This window comes from Vombatus ursinus, unplaced genomic scaffold (genome assembly GCF_900497805.2).
Source record: "Vombatus ursinus unplaced genomic scaffold, bare-nosed wombat genome assembly UNPS02014773.1, whole genome shotgun sequence".
Lineage (NCBI taxonomy): Eukaryota > Metazoa > Chordata > Mammalia > Diprotodontia > Vombatidae > Vombatus > Vombatus ursinus.
In genome coordinates this window covers 11556133-11578002 of record NW_020954551.1, presented here as the reverse complement: position 1 = coordinate 11578002, position 21870 = coordinate 11556133, and the positions used below count along the sequence as shown (strand labels likewise).

The 21870-nt window shown below is 41.6% G+C and overlaps 1 protein-coding gene across 12 annotated transcripts in view; it reads left to right on the top strand.

Annotated features, from left to right (window-relative positions):
* The window catches only part of MAGI1 (membrane associated guanylate kinase, WW and PDZ domain containing 1), a 673862-nt gene that overhangs the window by 624696 nt on the left and 27296 nt on the right, over positions 1-21870 (top strand). For 9 of the 12 annotated variants that reach the window (XM_027863727.1, XM_027863720.1, XM_027863723.1 and 6 more), the window contains 5 exons: positions 6044-6260; positions 11619-11696; positions 15992-16083; positions 17043-17235; positions 21168-21461. In XM_027863727.1, the coding sequence (XP_027719528.1) occupies positions 6044-6260; positions 11619-11696; positions 15992-16083; positions 17043-17235; positions 21168-21461 (874 nt within the window). The remainder of the gene's footprint in view (positions 1-6043; positions 6261-11618; positions 11697-15991; positions 16084-17042; positions 17236-21167; positions 21462-21870) is intronic. The other 3 variants (XM_027863725.1, XM_027863728.1, XM_027863722.1) reach the window with 1 other exon arrangement.

The window sequence follows — 21870 nt, the reverse complement described above, 5'->3', positions numbered from 1 at the left end:
GATGATGAGAAGTGAGAAATCAAACCACCCCCAAAAAAAAAGCTTTCTTGAAATTCAGCTCTATGGGGCATTTTCAATGCACACACTCTCTCTCTCTCTCTCTCTCTCTCTTTCTTCCCCCTTCTCCCCCTCTCTCTCCCTCTCTCTCCCTCTCTCCCTCTTCCTCTCTCTTATGCTTAGATGATCCTGAAAGCTGGGTTCTCTGGGATGTGATGTCAAATCCTACTTCTGACATTTACCAGCCATGTGACCCCAGGCAAGACATTTAACCACTGTCTGCCTCAGTTTCTTTTTTGTAAAATTGGTATAATCAAAACACTTATCTTCTAGGGTTGTTGTGAGGATCACATGAGATAATATTTTTAAAGTGCTTTGCAAACTTCAAAGCAATATATGAATTGTAGTGATGATGATGGTGATGATACCAATTTGCCTTTCATTATTTATGTTGTTTATTGAAATTGTGTTTAGCTTTCAAGAAGCCAGTCATGTTGCGGAACCTTTTATCTGAATGGATATGCAAAATAAATTTTTGTTCTTCTATTAAGCAGCTGTTACGGACCAAGGATACATTGAGAAAGATACTAGAGATTGGAGTGGACATGATAACGAGGAATTTCTTTTAAAAAGAGAATGAAAGAGTAGGTGTCCCCAGGGAAAAGATCATAGGATTCCAGACCTAGTGCTGGAAGGCGTCTTAGACATCATCTAACCCAACATGCCCATTTCTCAGATTAGCAAACCAAGGCCCAGAGAGATTACGACTTGGGTAGCATGACCGAGATGGCAAAAGGCAGTTAGGATTTGAACTCAAGTCATAGGCTTCTCCTAGGTGCTGTGATACTAAGCTTAGCCCTGTTTCCTCTGCTTGACAAAGTAGAAGCGAAGCAAGATTGATCGCTATACCCCAGGCAGCTCTTGAAAAAAAAACCTGACTGCAACACACAGGAACAGCGAGATGAGCCCAAGGCATCTGGCACCATTACTTAACTCTGGAATTAATTCACTCTTCATGGGCCCCAGCTGGATGAATGGCACTAGACTCCCGGGTCTGTTATTTCTCTGAAGCTGAGACAGGTTGGGCTTCTGAAGTGTCCGGGCAGGACAGAGCTGTAGCTTCTCAACCCGCCATTCCTTGATTTTAAATGAAATGTTCATTTTTAAAAAGCAATTATTTTCTCTTTCTCCTACTTCCCGGGGTGGAAAGGGGGGGGGGGGAAGAAAACCTGTGTAAAAAATAGATACAGTCAAGCAAAACTAATTCCCACATTGACCATGCCCCTAGATTTGTATGTCTCTTTCTGCACCCCAAGTCCCCCACCTCTCTGTCAAGAGGTGGTTAGCAGGCTTCATCCAGAGTCTTCTTGAATCAGATACCCTATTAAGAGCTTATTTTGGGTGTCAGAGGGAATAAATCCCCGTGAACCTGTTTACAAGGATAGAAAGACAGGAACCTTAACTGGTATTAATAATTATAATAATAAATAGTATTTACATACATAAAGTTTTACAGAACCTTTAACATATGTTATATCATTTGAGATATGAACTTTATTCATCTCATTTGGTCCTTAAAACAACCCTGTGAGGCAGGTGGTGCATCTACATTTTCCAGATGAAAAAAACCGAAGCTGAGAGAGTTTAAGTATTTTGTCCATGTTCTTACAACTTAATGTCAGAGGCAGGAGTTGACTCAGGTCTTCCTGACTCCAAGTCTATCCACAATGCTAGCTAGCTGGAAATAAAAGGTAGCTTCTGTGTCCTAGAAAGCCAAGGTCTGCTCAATCATGGCCATGTAAATTCTTACTGAATATCCCAAGGAGATGCTAAGAGGGCAGTCCAGCTACTCTGGAAACTGAGGCACAGCCAATCGCTGGGAATGCAAGGAGTCAGACTCAGCACAGATCCAGCTGACTGGTCAGTAAACATTTATTAAGCACCAACTGTGTTGTAGATACCGTTGTTGTTCAGTTATTTCAGTCGTGTGCGACTCTCTGTGACCCCATTTGGGGTTTTCTTGGCAAAGATACTGGAGTGATTTGCCATTTCCTTCTCCAACTCATTTTACAGATGAGGAAACTGAGGCAAAGAGGGTTAAGTGACTTGCCCAGGGTTACACAGCTAGTATGTGCCCAAGGTTGGATTTGAACTCACAAAGTTGAGTCTTCCTGACTCCAAGCCTAGCCCTCTATGCACTATGGTGCCACCTCACTGGCCCCAGCAGGCGCCTCGCTTGTAGGAAAAATGGAGAAAAAGAGCCTCTCGCTAAGACTGAGAGAATCATTTTCTTCTCTTGGGTCAGTTATCAGATAGCAGCAGGGCCTTGCTTACTCCCTGCCAAACTGAGCCATGTTAGGGCCGTATTCCAGTAATTGACAGATTTCATCCCCTTCTCTAAAACATTTTGATGGAATTAAATTGCAGAAAGGATTAACTTTTTCCATGCAGTTTTAGGAAGAACTAGATGCTATCTCAGAATGTTTTCTCATTTTTCCTAAAGGTTTTATTTATTTATTTAAGTCTCGTTGATCTCTTCTGCTTTTTTGTATCACCCTCATTTCCCAATAACCCTCCCCCATAAAGCCCTTCCTTCTCCCTCTAGGTTTTAAATTCAACAGGCTAGCATCTTAGTGACTCACAAAACATTCTGGCTTTAGAAATTAAATGGCTTACTCCCCTAAGTCCCAGTTTCTACTATAATATATAGGAAATTATTCAAGCAGGATAGTGGAGAGACTAGATTCAGTAAGGAAGCCCTGGCTTTGCAAGTTATCTCTGATGCTTTTCCACTGTGAGATCATGGATAGGTCAGTTGCTTAATAATAGTGTGATATGAGTAAAAGAGCCAGAGTGTCTGGATCTACAAACCCCTTCTCTGACACTCCTTGTGAGTCCTTGGCCAAATCACTTAACCTCCCTGGACCTCAGTCTCCTGATTTATAAAATGGAATAGTTGAACTAGATGCCTTCTGAGGTTCCTGCCAGCCCTAAGGCCAGGATCCTATGACCCTGGATCCTGGCCAATCTGTGGATGTAGAATCCCTCACAGTAAGGCTCAAGTGAAAAAATGAGTGGAGAGGGCTTTGAAAACCACAAAGAGGGATGTTAATATCACTTACTACTCTACTTATTATTGAAACTGGGTTTAGCTCCCAAAAAACTCTTTAGCTTATGGAATTGAGCTTTTCATGTGGCTCAGGATGCAAAAAATAATCTGATGCGTTCATGTTTTCTCTTCCTTCCTCTTGTGTTAGTCAGCTATTAGGATCCAAGGAAGCAGGGAGAAAAGAGCCTTGGCAAACATAGTGGACAGGAGAGAGAGTACAGGAGAGGAGAGGGGAGAGACAGACAGACAGACAGAGAAGAGAGTGAGAGGAAAGAGAGACAACGAGAGACACAGAGAGAGGAGAGGAGACAGAAAGAAGAGAGTAAAGAGAGAGGAGACAGAGAAGAGAGAGAGAGAGGGAGACAGAGAGACAGGAGACAGAGAAGAGGAAGAGGGTAGGTGAAAGAGAGGGAGAGAGGTTAGAGAGGAGAGGGAAGGAGAGAGATACAGAGGGTGTGTGTGTGTGTATGTGTGTGTGTGTGTGTGTGTGTGTTTGTGTGTGTGTGTGTGCGTGCGCGCGCGCGCCTAGGGAAAAGAATGGAAGAAGAGAGGCAAGAATAGAATTGTTAGAATTTCTCAGTGCTGCAAGATGAATGTTGGTGATGAGGCTGTTTAACTCAAAGGACTTGTTTAAAAGATGTTCTGGAACCGTGACTCTGGAAATGGAACCACTGCTAATCCCCAAATGCTTTCTAGTTGGTTCATGCACATTTACTAGGCATTTATCTTTCTTATTTTGTTTCGCGTTGGATCATAGAGTTAGAACTGAGCAGCCATTTAGATATCTAGTATAACTCTCATACAGGTAAATTGAATTTTCCACTGTCACCCAGGTGGCAGGATCGGAGCTGAGTGCTACAGAAGAAAGAGTTGTGAACTTGGAGTCACACAGCCTGGGTTTCAATCCTGGCCTTGCTGCTTATGAAGCCTGTCTGCTCTTGGGTAGATTACTGAGCCTCCTTTCTCTCTTTGTCAGACCAGATGACCTTTGAGATCCCTCTCAGTTCAAGAGTAATCATCCATTCATGAAGGGGACAAGTATAATGACCATTTTACACATGTACATTTACCCAGATTCCCTTACTACGAAAAAGAACCAAGACAGTACTAACTCATTCATTCAGTAATTATTCATTTAGCACCTACTATGCATCAGATACTATAAAGACAAAACTAAAAACCAACTCTTACCCAATTGTGCAGAGAAAAGTCGCTACAAATTGTGTACCAAGTAACCTCAATGTAATTTAGAGGGGGAAGGGGGTAATAAATGCTTGTTGAATGAATAACTGTCCCCTGTGTTTTTCCCCACTCTGCTATGCCCCCTTTCCCCCTCTCTCCTCTTCCTGTTCCCTCTGAGGTTAAGAGCTTTTCTTAAAAATGGGCAAGCCCTTGACTAAATACATCTTTTGCCGGTTTGGCTTTAATGAATTTCCTCACTAATGGAATTTAAGCAGAACTCTCTTCCCTTAATCCCATTTGTACTTCTGACTTCTATAACAGTAATTGCAAATCATATATTCGACAAACCGAGTTGAAATCCCCTTAAGCAAAGCAAATGAGGACGTGAGGTTTCATTTTGGTTGAAGGGTAGGATATTGGTAGGTGAAATTTCATGCTAGCCTAATTGATTAGGAAAAAGCATCCTTGTTATTACTACATCCCCTTTTCTTTATTTTCATCAGTTCCAGTAATTACATCATGCTGCCTGGGTGTAGTCAATTCCATTCAACTCAGTAGCTTTTTTAAAAGTGCCTACTATGTTCTAAGCTCTAGGAATAGGAGGACAAAATAAAACCTCTGCTCTATGGCCCTTGTGTTGTGGTGGGGGAATCTTCTGCACATAGTGTGTCTGTTTTATACCTATCCATAATTAAAGTCCTGATGTGCATCCTTAAAGGCTTTCCAGCATCATAAATGTAGAGGCAGTATATTATAGTGAATAGAGAGCTGGCCTCAGAACTAGAAAAAGTGAGCTATCTTTTCAACTGGAAATGTGCTCCTGGGCAGTTCGCTTAATCTCTTCTCTGTCTCCTGGCTCCCCAGGCTTCCTTCAGGTCCCAGCTAAAATCCTGCCTTCTACAATCCCACCTTTCCCACTCTCCCTTAATACTAGTGCCTTCCCTCTGTGATGATTTCCTATTTGTTCTGTCTTTATCTTGTTTGCACATGGTTTTGTGTGTTGTCTGCATCAGACCGGGAAATCCAGGCGAACAGACTGTTTTTTGCCTTTTCTTGAATCCCCAGCACTTAGCACAGTGCCTGGCACTTAGTGGGTGCTTAATAAATGCTTATCACCTAGCTTAACTTTTCTGCTCTAGGAAATTCTTAAGCAATAGGGGTTCAGAGTTGATACCAACTCTGAAACCAAGAGTTTCAGAGAAGATACCGACTTTCATTGATAGAGGGGTTTTCTTTATCCCTTTACCAATGAAATGGCAGGTCTAGTGCCTATCTCTATTCGTGTATAAGGGGGAAGGATGTAGGCAAGTGTTTTTAGCTAAATTCAGGGGTGAAAACGATCTGAGGGTCCAGCTGGAACCCTGGTTGCGTTTTCCCCAGATATTACAGGCTTAAATTTAAAACATTCATGATATTTTTTGGCAGCTTATTGTCTCCAAAGTAATAATATTAAAACAGATGCCTCTCTTTGCAAACTTTCATGGTGTCTAAGGAAGCTCTAATGAAAATTTGATTTGTTTTCTGACATAGTAAGTTTTGTGATCCTCTCCTTTTCATTTTTCCTGCCCATCCCTCTGTTTGCCCATTGCCAGGGGATTTATCTGCACTCAGCATTAACTGGAGCAAGGTGGAAGCCAAAATGTTGTTTATATATTTATATATGTGTATGCAGAAATGCTGAACAAAGAGAAAATGATGGGTGAACACCCACTTGGAAGACCAATAATAACCCTCTGTTCTTTCCCTTTCTGACAGCAACCACTGGAGAGGAAAGATAGCCAAAACAGCTCTCAGCATAGCGTCTCCAGCCACCGGAGCGGACACACGGCTTCCCCCAGCCATAGCACACAGGCTCTGCCCGACTTCCCTCCTGCTGAGGCCCCAGCAGCAGACCAAATAGACAGCTCTGGACAGAAAAAGCCAGATCCCTTCAAAATCTGGGCTCAGTCCAGGAGCATGTATGAAAGCCGACGTGAGTACCAGATAGATCCTTCTGTTTGTGATTCTGGCAGCAGTGGGGCTCTTCCTTGGCTGCCCGGGGCCCCAACTTCCCTCTCTCCAATGTTGATTGAAAATATAGGCTTTTCAGTTTGCTAAATGGATGCATGTAAATTAGGTATGGAGGAGAATGCTGACAAGATCAGCAAGTCGAATCTGCTGGACGTTTATAAGGACTCAATTATGTCTTCTGTTCAAAAGAGAGAGAGAAATTGATGATGCTCAAAAAAAAAAAAAAAAGCCTGGTTGAAAATGGATTTTTCCCCCCTTCACTTAAAAGAACCTGAAGATAAGAGATGCTGTCTCATTAATTCCTTCTTGAGTGGAAATTACGGTGTGCCCTGAGCTCAGAATCCCTTCTTGTGCAGTAGCTCTGCTATACAATAGGACATAAATGTGATTGGCTTAGATTGCAAAGATAATGGGAAGAAATTAAATGCTTTCTTAGCGCCTTCTTGATTTTTCAAAATGCGAGTAGATTTTAGGCCATTATCTATTCTTCTAATCATCCCCCAAACCAATAGCTACAGTAAGTAGCTTTTGCTTTCATTATTTACAAGGGTGTTTGGCATGACGCTTTGGCCTTAGCTTGTCTCTGTATACCAGGAAGGAGGCAGGTTCACATGCTGGAGATGCTGTGGGGCTCTTAACAAGGGCACAGGCTCTTCTGACTAACTCTAACTTCTCTTGTCATTACAAGGCAATTTGCAAGGAATATTAATCAGAAAGAACATTCATTTTGGGTAGGAATGAGAAGATGACCTAAAAAGCCGGGGAAGGGGGTGTTAAATTAGTTTCCTTGTTGTAGCTGGAAGTTTTGCATGATTAGGACAGATTGAAGTGAGCAGAAAAGACTGAATTCTCACCCTAGCATGTTATGGAAAGTCACGTCACAGATCTGAGGCAAGAGAGGATACTGCTAACATCCTTCCCTAGTTCCTTGCTAAAGGGTAGTTGGATGAAGGAAGAGAAGAGAAACAAACTGCTCTGCTGCCTTCATAGGCACAGTGGAGGGGACTGTTCATTTTGGAGTCAGGGGATCTGGATTCAAATCCAGCCTCTGCCATTTAATGCGTGTGTGATCTTGGCTAATTGGAACCTCACTGGACCTGTGTATCCTCATCTATATAATTGGATAAGATGGCCCCTGAGGGGACCCAAATCCTAGGAGCCACTTTTTGGACAATGTCCCTAGAGAAATGGGCTTGGCTGTGGACATAGGAGGGGAAGGCAGAATTACCCTAAAGATTTCATCATAAGCACAGTGCCTGTGAGTAGACCCCCTGTGGAACCAGAAAAGAATCAAGATATGAGAGGGTTAGACCTGCTCGAAGAGCAAGTTGCTCCTTTGCTCTTGGGACCAAATGTCCATATGGCTATTTGGCAAAGCAACGTCATCTTAAAACTATGGCCTTTCAGGGTGTAGGAGTCAGGAGTAGATCTCTCAGAATTCTCTTCTCTGCTAGTTTCTCCTTCGGGGACAAATAAGTTCCCTTGACCCTTTTTATCGTGACCAGTTTTAAATTTCAATGACCTTTCTTATCCAGAAGAGCTCAAGTTAAGACTACAAAGTCAAGAAGGATGTTGGCCAGAATGAAGGTGCTATTATTTCCTCTGTGGTAAAAATTTGATGGCGACATGAGACTACCACTGAGGCCCAAGGCCAAGAAAACAGAATTACCATAGCCAGCTCAACCCATGGCGATGGATACTCTATATCCATGGTGGTACCTGATAGTTTGACTCTGTCCAGTGTACCCAAAGCAAGCTGAGTAGTTGCATCACTAGCATTTTGATCTCATTGCTTTGGGGACTTTCCATTGACCTGCTGATTGGGGATTTTTTAATCTCCTACCAAATACACAGGATTGCCTTTGTGCAACCATGACATTAAGACTTCTGTTCTTGGGACTAGTAGCAACTTAAGAAGAATATGAAGGTAGATGGATGTGGGGAAATAAACTAACACAGAAGATGACAAAGGGTAGATAGAATGATGACCTGGGAGTCAGGAGATGTGGGATTAAGTCCTTCTTGAAACATTTCTTAGCTGTGTGATCCTATAGATCCTCTGGGTCTGTAAGTTGCAGAGAAGATGCCAACCTCCACTGGTAGAAGGAGCTGAGTTCCCATATCAATGCAATCATAGGCCCAATTTCCATCCCTATAATTATTACATCTCAGAGTGGAGAGAAATGGGCTTCTAGACCTTAATACTACATATAAATTCAAGTTCTTTTTATTTCCGAGACTTTGACAAATAGAAAATCAGTATTTGATTTTCAGTATTACTGTTGTACCAATAAAATAGGTCAAAATCATGAAATTTTAGAGTTGGAAGGGCCACCAAGTGAAATACACAATCAAAGAAGGCTCCCCATTACAACATTCGCAACAAGTAGACGTACAGCCTCTGCATGAAGACATCCAGTGACGAGGAGCCCGCCACCACCTTCCACTTTCTGGCGGTGCTCCTTGTTAACAATTTGCCTCCTTGCCGCTTCCACCCAATGGTTTTACCCCAGAGGGCTGGACAAAACAAGCCTAAGCCTTCTTCTGTGTGACTACCCTTCATGTGTTTGAAGACAACAATCCTTTCCTTAACCCTCATCCTGCCCCCAGAGCCTTCTCTTTTCCAAACTGAACATCTACATTTGCCCTCTGCTGATAATCTTAGGTCAGGAGCTCAGATATCCACCATCAGACAAAGATAAAAGACTCCTCTTTCAGTACCAGAAAGCTTTCCAGTGATTACTGTGTTTGGTCAACCAGCACAGAGCTAAAGCATTTAAGAGGGAAGGTTTTCTAAGGAGTAGTAATTTCACCGTGACTTCAATTTCCTCGCTAATTGTACCTCCCCTTTTCGAGAGGTACATTTCAGTTCAACAGCTCTACCTCAATTGAGATGGAGCTCTTGTTTCTCTGACCTCATTCCTGGTCTGTAAAGTACACAGGTGTGGATGTGCACCATTATATGATCCACCCAGAAAGAAAATTGTGCTCAGAAGTGCTGGCATTGTGCCACATGGATTGATGACAGCTCATTCTTGCTTAAGAGTTCACAGCCCCAGTGCCATTTTGTTTTTAATCCTAGCATAGTGTATTGGAAAGAGGGCTGGACTTGGGGTCTGATGACCTAGGTTTGAATCCTAAGCTTGACACTTTCTACCTGGGTAAATTCTGGCCCTCAGTTTCTTCTTCTGCAAAATGAGTTGGCTAGACTACCTGGCTTTCTTAGGCAAGATCTCATCTCAAAGTCTATGATGCCTATGATCTGGAAATGAAATTCCCATTAGAACTTGGGATCTAAGGACTTATTTATTGGTTTTCTTAGAAAGAAAGTAGTATGGCCTTATCACTAATAGCTTCCTTTTCTCTTGAATTTGTGTCAGTGACAATAGGTAGGGTTCCATTTTGGAATGAACATTGCCAATCTAATGTCCACCTTCTTTGCAGCCATTAAAAAGTGGATGGTTAAAAAAAAAAAAGAACATTCCTTTCTTACTTCATGACCAAAGACTTAATCTTCAGGTGACAATGACAACTTAATCGATGTTCAGGTTTTGGGGTGTGATTTAATTACTAGAATAAAGACCATCAGTCAGTTTCCAAGATTGAATAGTTTTTGCCATTTTAGAAATTCCTACCAATGAAGAGATGTTGATCTAGTCTTCTGATCCAAAGCAAGAGAAACTTAGGAAGCATATGCTTTGTGCAGCACACTGGATAAAAAAGACTAAATGATAAACATTCCTTGTCTTCAACGAGCTTCTAGTCTACTTGGAGGAGTGTGGCTCCGTATCTGTTATCCTTTTCCAGCATGCTTTGATTATGGACCCGGGTTAGAATTCACTGGGCCTCCTGGGTTTGACCATTCCACCCCCCGCCCCCCAAAAAAACCCCAGACATTTAAAATGAGCAAAACATTCGACATAAAATGAGATGATTGCAGCAACAGTGCAGTCATTGTAATACATCATCCCTCACTCTGTTCAGAATTTATTCTGTAAGATGCCTCTTACATTTCATTTTATTATTAAAGTTAACTTGAAGATTAACACAATCTGCTATCACATTTTCTCACATGGCCTGGATGCTTTGCAAAATTCCATATCCTACATATGGCCATCTGTCAAAACAGCAGTGACAGAATGAATTAATCTGAATTGCAGATGTGTTAATGAATCCCTTTGAAGAGCTTAAATGTTTAATTAAAAGTAAAGATGAGCACTATAAAGCAATTTTGGAAAACTGTTTTGGAAAAAAAAATGTGCTGTGTCTTTAGTATTTGGACTTCATTTCTAATCGCATAACAATCTCATCAATTCCTCTTGGAAAATAACATTGGGGCTATTTCAAACAAATACACCGTTTTGTTTGTTTGAATGTTTGTTTGTTTTTAATGCCACTTGAAAACAGCACATATCAAATGTCTGGTGATTAAACTTTGCCTTGAGACAAAGTAGTTAGAAAAAAAATACTCTAAGCCCTCATATTAACAAAACACTCTAATCATACTCAGACCCAGGAGACCCATGCCTACAGGTGTAGAATTGCTGAATTTACTCCTATAAGATGTTATAATGTCTGTTACATCTGTTAGCTATCACTACTTATAGACCAGATCTTCAACACTAGACTTTGGATTTCAACAGTCAAGAATTCACTAAAAGAGACATTGGTACAAGTCCTGGGAGAGTATTCCCATCCAAAAGGAATTTAAGATACTCTTCACTAGCTCAGCATTCCTTTCAGGGAATGCACCCAAGTACAAATGAAACAAACCTATTATTTTAACATATTGAGGAATTTTGATTGCACATAACAGATACTTCCAACACACACAAACCAATCCCCTTGCAAAATACATTTCCCAAGAAAATGTATCTATAAACAAGTCATTTTAAAAGCCTTTTTTAAAAAAAAATAGATAAACCTTAGAAAAATTATGAATTGATTAAAATTATTTAGCAATATAAAATTTAGAATATGCCAGTAATATAAGAAACCTAATGAAAATATAAGGATGGCCTTCATTGTTTCATGGTATCCTTAATGGTATAATTGTAAATTGTGGCTTTTGTCTGCCTCCTACATCTGAATGAAAATACACACACACACACCACACACCACGAAAGAAACTATAGTACTTCTTTTCAAACTAATTCAATGTCATCAAAGTCATTTTACATCCGAAGCAGCTATGACCTTTACCGTGCTATATGTGAAAATTGAACCGCATGTTCCCTTTATCAGTCAAAATTAAATTAAAATGAACTCCAAAGAAAGCAGATACATTAAGTTTTGCAAAATTGTAAAATTAATGTTACAGCTATGTCACCTTCGCCTGCATCGGGATTGAGCAAGGGGGAAAGAGAGAGAGAAATCAATTCCACGAATTTTGGAGAATGTAAGAGTAAGAACAAGTTGAAAACTTTTATTTCTGTATTGTCTTGCATCCTGTTTGATGTTCCCAGTACGTTGCATTGGGGAGGAAGCTGTGTAACTGGGGGGCAAAGAGGGGAAGGAAACGACACCAAAAGTAATTAGGGGACACATATGCCTCGGATGTCTCATTGATAAATTAGAGACCAGAGGCAAGAGTTGTCAATATGGTGCACATCTGTCTGTCCTATTCAGTGAGTGTATCACACAACTCTAGGGATGGAAACACCTGCTCAGGGATACTCCCTCTGAGCTGGGCATTCCAGTCCTTCTCATTACCAAAGGAAGTCTTTTCATGGCTTTTTCCAAGTCTGAGGGTTGTCTTTGTAGTGACTTAAAAAAAAAAAAAGAAATGTAAAACTTTGACTCACCTCTTAATTAGCTCTGGCTAAACATCACGATCAAGAGAGACATGACTGTTAGTTGGGTCATTCAGTTAACAAGCATTTATTAAGCACCTACTATATACCAGGCTTTGAGGATACCAAGATAAAAGAAAAAATAATCTGCCCACAAGTAGCATACAGTCTACCCTGGGGAGATGGCATCTGTACATGCAAGTACATGCAAAGTAGATACAAGGTGATTTGAGGGGGAAAGGTAGTAGCCTCCAATGGCTGACCCCGGAGGTGGTAATTGAGCTGTGCTTTTAGGAAAATGGCATTCTGAGAAACTGAAATGAAGAGGAAATGGATTCAAGGGATGGAGGATGGTCGGTGCCAACACAGGGCATGAAGTGCCCTTTATGATGTGAGGATGGGAGCAGTATGCAAGCAAGCTGGAAAGAGAGTGTACGGCCCAGTGGTGAAGAACGTGAAATGCCAAGCAGAGGACTTTCTGTCTGATTCTGGAGGCCCTAGGCAGCCACTGGAATTCATTGAAGAGTAGCATGACCTGGTCAGACCTGTTCTTTAGAAAAATCAATTCAGTAGCTGTGTGTAAGATGGATTAGGGAGGGAACTTGTCCATGAAAACCCTCACTGTAACTTTAAAACACAAAGAAGAGATTTGGGTGGTGACCCTGTCCTCAATGCTTTGGCTTGGAAGGGGGGGGGCGGGGAAGAGAAGTGAGTGTATGTATTAAAGAAGAATGGGCACCAGCTGTAGAGTCAGAGAACCGGACTTAAAACCTCATCTTTGCTCCTTAGTATCTGTTGAGTGGCCATAGATAATCATTTACCTTCTTGGAGACTCGGTTTCCTTCTAGGATAGAGTGAGAGGGAACTGTAGGGCCCCTGCCAGCTTTAAATCTATAATCCTGTGATCTCTTAGGTTCCTTCCGGGTCAAAGTCCCATGGAACTCAAGACGACAGAAGCAAATGCCAAATAGCTCCATGTTTTCATGCAACACGATTTCATTATTCTTGGATATTAGTTGCCCTAAATATGCATATGCATTACTACATCCCTTTATTAACTGGAAGTGGATCTGTAGGTAGGAGTGTTGGCAACACAGGGTTGACCGTGGTATCTTGAAGAGTCACTTTGCTAATTTGCTCCCTCCTGTACATTTGGCTAAATTCAACCCCCTGGGAGGATTGGCCTTGGGTACTAGAGAGGTTCATGCTGTGGAAAAAGCCCTGAAAGATAACTTGACAATGAGTCTCTGTACACCAATATATTGTGTGCGTGTTTGTTCTGTGTCTGTTCTCGGTGTCTGCCATCCCTGTTATCATTTAAGTGTTTCCTGTTCCACCAAAAGTTTTTTGGTTTGTTTTTTTATACAAACTTGCCTTTTTCAGTTAAAGTTTTTCAGCTATGAACAACCTTTTTATTCCTCTGGTCTAAATCACATGGTAAGCCAAGATTTCTGTTTCTAGTAATATGGTATCCAGTTCTTTTATGAGAAGCACTAGTCAAAGTATTTGCCACATTTAGTGTCTTAATAATGTGGCCAAATGGGTGTGTGTTAAAAGATGCCAAGAATATGACTCCTGGCTGCAGGTCTCTGCAGAAATAAATGTCCATCTCGCAGATGAACCTTGACCTCAGAAGGGTTTAGCCGGATCTTTTCCAGAAACCCAACAATGTGCTAGAAATCTTCCATGGTATATTTTGGTTATATTCATAAAGCAAAAAGATGTACCTCTTCTTAATTTGTTGTCAGAACTAGGCTATTACCACAAATCTCCCAATGAGCTAGTATGAATGTAAAAATGTTACTGTCATCTTGGCATGCTTAAGATGATATTATTCTCTAATTATGTTTATAACGGTCTCATGCTGTAGCTTCAGTTTATGTTCCTTGGAGGTTTTGAGCTTAGCCCTTGCAATTAAAATAAGAAAGCATTTTTTTTAAAGTGAGAACACAGGTAAATCCTTGGTATTACGACGGCTCAGGCAAAAATTTCAGATCTAAACACCTGTGACTTAGTATTCACTCATCTGCCTTCCAAATTCATATTTTCATTGTAAATTCTATGGTGAGTCATTGAAAAGGGAGCATCTAAAACCAACTTGAAGTTTCAGCCATCTTCTCCCTGCCCTCCAAAGCCTCCTCCTCCCACCTACCACAATTCATAGACTTAGAAAGGACCAGACTGAAATCTCCTGGACCGCAAATACCTGTGGCATGCAATTCAATTAATTAAAACAGCTTAAAAATATTCAGGGTGTGTGTGTGTGTGTGTGTGTGTGTGAGTGTGTGTGTGTGTGTGTGTGTGTGTGAGTGTGTGTGTGTGTGTGTGTGTGTGTGTACATATATATGGAGAGAAAGAGAGGTATAGATAGATAAACATACACACATATATATATGCACACACATATATGTATACATAATATATATTTATTTAGATAGATCGATAGAAATCAATAGATCCTCTTGGAGTTTCACTACAATAAAATGGTACTCCCCCCACCCCACCCCCAAAAAAAGCCTTATTCTGTAGACTACACAGCTTGCTTTAAAGAAGTGAAATAACAAATCCATAGAAATAGGGTTCCTTCATTCCTTTGGTTAAGGCGGTTTTATCATGCAGAAGCTGATTTCCCCAAACCAAAGGATTTAACACCTTCTCACTCCACCCTTCCCCCACCCTCTGTCATTACTGATTTTTAGTAGTGGGATTAAAAACATCATCAGCGCTAAATGGCGATGCTGCTTCTACTCATTCAAGGTTGACCTGACACGTTGCAGCAGGAACCATGACAGACATGCAAATCGCTAATCACAGGGTTGGTTTCATTGTACTCCAGGGCAACTTTTAGATTTGATGCTTGTGTCATGGTTGGAGTTCTATCACTTCCCAGGATTTCCGAGGACATCTGTATCTCATCCAGCAGGAGCTCAATGATAATGTTTGTAGCATCTCTTACTAAGTCCAATAATCCATTTTCTTTGCAAAAGTGACCATAACCGAGCACAAATTTTGACATAAATGGCCCTTGATTGCTTATGGAAAAGAGTATTTCCATATTTGTTTGGGATTTTTTTTGGGGGGGGGGTTGTTTTCTAATAATCTGGCACTCTTTCTTATCAGAAGGTGAATCCTTTGGCTAGCTTCTGAATTGTAAAACACCGTTGGTAATAGGTAATAAAAAACCAGTATAGAATTTTAAATGCATTAATTAGGACTTTACAGGGTACTCTGACTTCCATTTGATACATTGCTCTTAAATTATAGCCAGCTCTCAGTAGCTAAAGATTTTATGATCCCCTAACCCTCTTCCCAGCAACACTGACTTCAGAGAGAGTGTATTGAGTAAAAGAATCGAGGCAGAATAAGAGCTTTCCAGAGAAATATTTGTTTGAGTTTGATTCGGAATATCTGCCTCAGACCCATCCATTAAAAAAGGAGATGAGCAAGGCCCATATTAACTCTTTTGGTAGGAACCCGCATGCTTTCTTTCATCCATAAGCCTTCATTGATTCATACTCACTCCATGTCTCTTCTGCTTCTGCATTACCAACCTTTAATCTATTCAAGTGGCATCCTTATTAGTCATGTAATTTTATTCACCTTTTGGGTAGGGGAAAATGGAGAAGCGGCTTAAAAGCATGACTCCTTTATCAGTATAAATAATTTCCCTCTTCTCTCTCTCTCTCTCTCTCTCTCTCTCTCTCTCTCTCTCTCTCTCTCTCTCTCTCTCTCTCTCCCTCCCCCCCTCCCTCTGTCCTTCTCTCCCCCTCTCCCTCTCCCTCCCCTCTCCCTCTCCTCTCCTTTTGTCCCTCTTCCCTCACTCTCCCCCTTCCCTCTCCTTCTCCCTTTCCCTCCCCCTTCTTCCCTTTCTTTCTCCTTCTCTTTTTCTCTCTCTCTGCAGTTCCAGATTTCCAAGAACAAGATATCTTCCTGTGGAGAAAAGAAACAGGATTTGGCTTTAGAATTCTAGGTGGAAATGAACCTGGAGAGCCTGTAAGTGTTTCTTGGCATGGTGGGTGTTTTGTCCCCATTCCCTTCAAAATCTTATGTTAGTCTGCAATATGCATGGGGAGATCACTAGATTTTCATTACTCTGGTTCCATACCTCTTGTTATGGTTTCATTGTGAGGGGTAGATTAGTTATTTGTTAGGTTGGAAAAGCTCCTGTGGTCATTGGAGAAGGTTGCACTTCCTTCCTGGGCATCACAAATACAGGGGAAATAGTAGCTGTAAAATTCTAGGGACTGAGGCCAAAGAAATCGCCTTCAACAAAAATGGGAAATGAGGTAAAGTCAGAGTAGTCATCAGTGGATGGATTGATGCCCTAATGAAAGTGAACAAAAATACTGTCACTAAGGTGGCATTATTTACCAAGTAAACCCTGTGTGTGGGAAAGAAGGAGTAAGACAACTGACCTTAAGGAGTTTACCAAAAAGTTAGCAACATGTTATAACTGTAGAGTCTTAGGGCAAAGATATTCACGGGAGGGCTTTGAGATCAGGAAATGGAATGGTCCAAAAGGGACCAATTCCCTTTTGTGATTAAAGAGGTTTTTACCAGACTAAATGAAAAGAGGCATCTAGGAGTTGATGAGGGGAGAATATATGTTATGGTTCTGAGATAAGAAAAGGAAGAAAGCAGGAGATCTAGTTATTCTTTATATTATTCATATAATTGTAGAATGTTTAAGAGTTGGAAGGGACCTTAAAGATCATTTACTCCAACCCCCTTATTTGACAGATCAGGAAACAGGCTTAGAAAATTTGGGCGACTTGATTGAGGATTACCATCCAACAGTGTAAATACCACTGGCCCTTCCATCAAAACTGTTCATCAGTTCCACTCAACAGACATTTATTAAGGACCTACTGTGTGCAGGGCATCTGGTAATCTAGCTTATTTGTCACCTTCTTGCTGGCTGACATTCCATCCATTCCCTCATCCCCTAACAGATTTATATTGGTCACATCGTACCACTGGGTGCTGCTGACACAGACGGTCGCCTCAGGTCTGGAGATGAGCTAATCTGTGTTGACGGGACACCAGTGATTGGAAAATCTCACCAGCTCGTGGTCCAACTTATGCAACAAGCTGCCAAGCAAGGCCATGTCAACCTCACTGTGCGGCGTAAAGTGGTCTATGCAGGTAAGTTGCAAATACCAGAAGCTGGACATTGGTAGCATTCACTGGTGCTCTCCTATGTTCTCATTTTCTTCAAAAGGAAAAGAAACAGCCCTTTTTCTCATATCTGCCTCCTCAAGCATCTATTTTAGCAAATGTTTGCAAATTTGATCAAGCTCAGAATTTCCAGATGGTTTGCTTTCCTACAACTCTGCAAAACTACAGTCATTTAGAAGTACTTTTACATGGCTTTAGTGCATTTTCTATAGAGAGAGAAGGCTAGTGGAATATATATTTGCCATTCCCCCATATTGACTGATAGTACTTAGTCACCCTCTTCATGTGATGTTAGTTTTCTGCAGAAGGAGATGTTAAGTGGGCTTTGAAGGTCATCATGAAAGTCAGAAAAGAATGTAGCATGAAATTAGAAGCCAAAGTAAAATGAAAAATAAGGCCATGGGAGAGAAGCTCACAGCCACATTACAGATTCCTCCCCTCGTTGGCCTCAGCTGTCAAAGAGGAGATTCTCTCCTTACAAGAGAATCAAAGAATGGTGTCCTCAATACTTTGGGTGTCTCAGTTCATGATCAAAGGCAAGATGAGGAACCATCACTGTAGACAGAGTGGCCAAAGGCATAGTTAAGTTTTCATTGGGAAGTTTTTAGTGGAGAAAACTGATAGTGCCAGTGAGAAACTGACATCCTGGCATGTTTAGTAGGGCGCCACTTTGGGGTAGTGGAAAGAACACTGTATTTGAAGTCGGAAGACCTGAGTTCAAATCCTGAATGCCATTAACTACTTTGGGCAAGTCAGGCCTCAGTTTCCCCAGCTGTAAAATTGAGTCATTAGACCAGGTGATCTCTACGTACCCTTTTCAGTTCTCAATTCTATGATCCTCTGTGTAAGATGTAGTGTCACTAACCTATTAGAACCTAAGAATCTTACTCTAATACTGACAGATTCACTCTTTCAATTTTGGCTAGAGGTTTGACAGATGAAAAGCAGATAGAGGCCACCTGAAGATGATGAGATGGTCTTCTTCTTCGTTCTTGTTTAATTGACCAAATTTTGTATATTTACTATTTAGGGGATTGGCTTAATGATATTTTAAATTGAGAAGGCAAGGCATTCTCTGGACCAAAATGTTATTTTTATTCAAAACCTCTACAGACCTTTTGCAATAAGAATGAAGTCATATGCTGCCCCAACATAATGATAGTAACTAGCATTTATATAGTTCCTGGAGATTTACACTTCTTGCCTCACAGTCCAGTGAAACAGGCTGGGTAAATATTATCAGCCCTTTTGGGACAGATGAGGAAATTGAAGCTTGGAGAAAGGTGCCCAGAGGAGCTGAAAAGCATCAGAATTGAGAAACAGCAGGAAAAGAAGGCTGAATTAGAATCAAGAGGAACTGAGTTCAAATCTGGATTTGCTACTTACTAATGATGTGACCTTGGGAACATCATTTCACTGCCCTTTCCTCATCTGTAAAATAAGGACGTTGAACTAGATGACCCCTAAGGCCCCTCCATCTCTAGAACTATAAGCCTATCAACCTGGGTCTCCTGCCCCAAAGTCCTTTGCTTTTTCCACCGTTCTATTCTACCTGTCTGTGCTGTTACTGTGAATTTTTAGATTCATAATGATGTATGTGAATTAATTTGTTTTTAATTATACATATGGATTTATTTTTTAAAAAAGCAATATAAGAGTGATAATCCTGTTTGCTGTGTTAATATTAAAAAAATGAGTCAAAACATATAGGTTCAAAATCCCTGCTCTCATGCTTATTATATTTGGGACTGTGGGTAGTCACTCTGTGTCCCTGGTCCTCAATGTCCCCATCCATAATATGAAGGAATTAGACTAGATGGCTCATTTATAGTTCTAAATGGGACTTCTGGAAGGCAAGCATAACAGAGCGGATCAAGGGTTAGCTTTGCAGTCACAAAGACTTGGGTTCAAATCCAGCCTCTGACATTTACTGGATTTGTGATTATGTGACTGTCAGTGTCTCGGTGCTCCAGGTAAGGGTTACTACAAGTTACCCATCTCAGGGACTTTCTACCTTGAAAGTTTCTAACACTGATGCCAAAAAGGCATTTAATCCTTTTGTGCCTCAGTTTCCTTATCTGTAAAATGAGAGGTGGATTGGACAGAGTCTGAGGTCTCATCACATTCTAAATCTATGATTCTATGAACTCATGAAACTGAACAAAAACAGTAATACAACAGTCCCACTCATGCATACAGCACTTTAAGAGCTGGGACAGGACGTGTGATTGTATTGATATGGATGGAACTCCTGGGTGAGAAATTTCCCCCTACCAAAGCATCATTGAAAAGTTAAGTGACTTGTCCATGGTCACACAGTTACACAGTCAGTATTTGTCAGAAACAGGACTTGAATCCAGGTCTCTCTGGTTTCAAGACATCGGCTCTCTAGCCTTTGCACCATCTGGCCTTTCATAGAGCACTTTGAGATTTGCAAAAATCGTTTTCCTTGCAACTATGCCCTCTGAAGTCGAGAAATGCAATTATTCCATTTTATAGATGAGGAAACTAGTGTTTGAGTGATTCACAGAGCAAGTTAGTGTCTAAGCTAGGAATTGAACCCAAGTGTCCTAATGCAAATAAATCTAATACCCTGTCCACTATACCACCCAGCCTCTCGGTTAGGGATAGAGGGAACTGTGAGCAATAGCAGAGTCTTCAAGGGAGACTGATTATTGCTGATGAAGAAATCATTCCCTAAAATCTTGGAGGGGAGGGAAGCAAAAGACCTTCCAGCTGCCCCCTAGTTACAACTATCTTACATAAATCCACTCTGCTCTCTTAGGGCCAGTCAAGGACTTTTAAGATTCCAGTATTAACTTAGCTTCTTAAAAATATTTGGCTTGCTGAGCCACTGAGAAAGTCTCTAAGGAGCAAGTAAAATGACCCTTCTCCCTTGGCTACCTTCCTTGGGCAGGGCTTCTTTGGACAGTAATGCCAAGATTTATTCATGCCCCGGCCACATCCAACCATCTGAGCTACTTCCATTTTGCCTTATGCATTGGACAGTCCATAGAGATGGACTGGAATTAGTTAGAAACTTTAAACTGGGGACAAAGACGACTTTAGAACATGTGTGAAGACCAGAGGCTCCTCCTGTTTCCTTCTGTGGCTTATGGATGGGTGAATATTAAGAGGAATAATCCATAGACAGACAAGTGCTTCTATAACATTTAAGATTTCCAAAGCATTTTACACACATTCTCTTATTTGTTCTCTGTAGCGGTCTCATGAGGGTTACTATTGTCCCCATTCTATAGATAAGGAAATGGAAGGTGAGAAGTTTCGACTTGTCCTGGGTCAAATAGCTAGCAAGTGATTGGGATGGGATTTGAACTCGGGTCTATTCATTTATGCATTGCTACCTGTCAATGAAAGGGGGCCATACTTGGTAAGCAGAGCTTCATCATGCCTTCTGTTGCCCCAGGTCTAGAGTGGGAGGAAACACTATTCACCTAATCTTTGGATTCTATTAGTATTAAACAGGAGGAGGGCTCATTCCAAATTAATCTATTTCAACACACTTTAAGTTGTAGGCTAGGCTAACTGGCCTCATTGCCATTGCCTGCGTGCGATATTCTCTGTCCCTTTGTGCACAGACTGTCCTCATCTCCAGCTCTTGGGATCCTCAGATTCCTCCTACCGGAAGCCTTTGCAGGTTTCCCTAGTTGTTAGTGTTCTTGCCGTAAAATTACAGAACCACAGAATCGAAGGGATGAAAGGGACTTTGGAGACCTTCTCATTCAACCCATCCAGGAAGGGAATCCTCACTATAGCATAGAAAGGAAAGAAGGAAGGAAGGAAGGAAGGAAGGAAGGAAGGAAGGAAGGAAGGAAGGAAGGAAGGGAGAAGGGAAGGAAGGAAGCCAATGTCTCAGGAGTATCTCTTTGTTTTTTCAGTCCCCAAAGCAGAAAATGAGGTCCCTTCCCCAGCATCTTCCCATCACAGCAGCAACCAGCCAGCTTCCCTGACAGAGGAGAAGCGTACTCCCCAGGGCAGTCAGAACTCTCTGAATACCGTGAGCTCGGGCAGTGGCAGCACCAGCGGGATCGGCAGTGGCGGTGGCGGGGGCAGTGGAGTGGTGAGCACAGTGCTGCAGCCCTACGATGTGGAGATCCGCCGTGGGGAGAATGAAGGCTTTGGATTCGTCATCGTCTCCTCTGTGAGCAGGCCAGAGGCAGGGACCACTTTTGGTAAGCACCAAGTGAGCAAGCTCCTCTTTACCACTGAGCCCTCTAATATCATTGGAGAAAATGCCCGTTGAAGAGCCTCGTTGAAGGGAATTAAATTTTTAGCTGGGAATTCAGTTCATTTAGGGGGCGTTCCTCTCCTAAGAATGTGTGCACCACACACCTGGGCATCGGCACTTTGTGTGGTGCCATCCTCCAGAGCAGTGGCTGTCTCTGGACATTGGTCCAAGGAAAGCCTGTAGTTATGTCCTTTCCGGTTTATCGCTAGTAACAGCATCCCAGGGGGATCCAGGTGTGCCTGAGACAAGCAGTGATGCTTATGGTTCAAAAACAACAAGAAGAATATAATGAGTAAGAATGATCCCTGGCCTGAGTTTCTCCTTCCCTTCCCTGAAGTGTTACCATTGTGCTG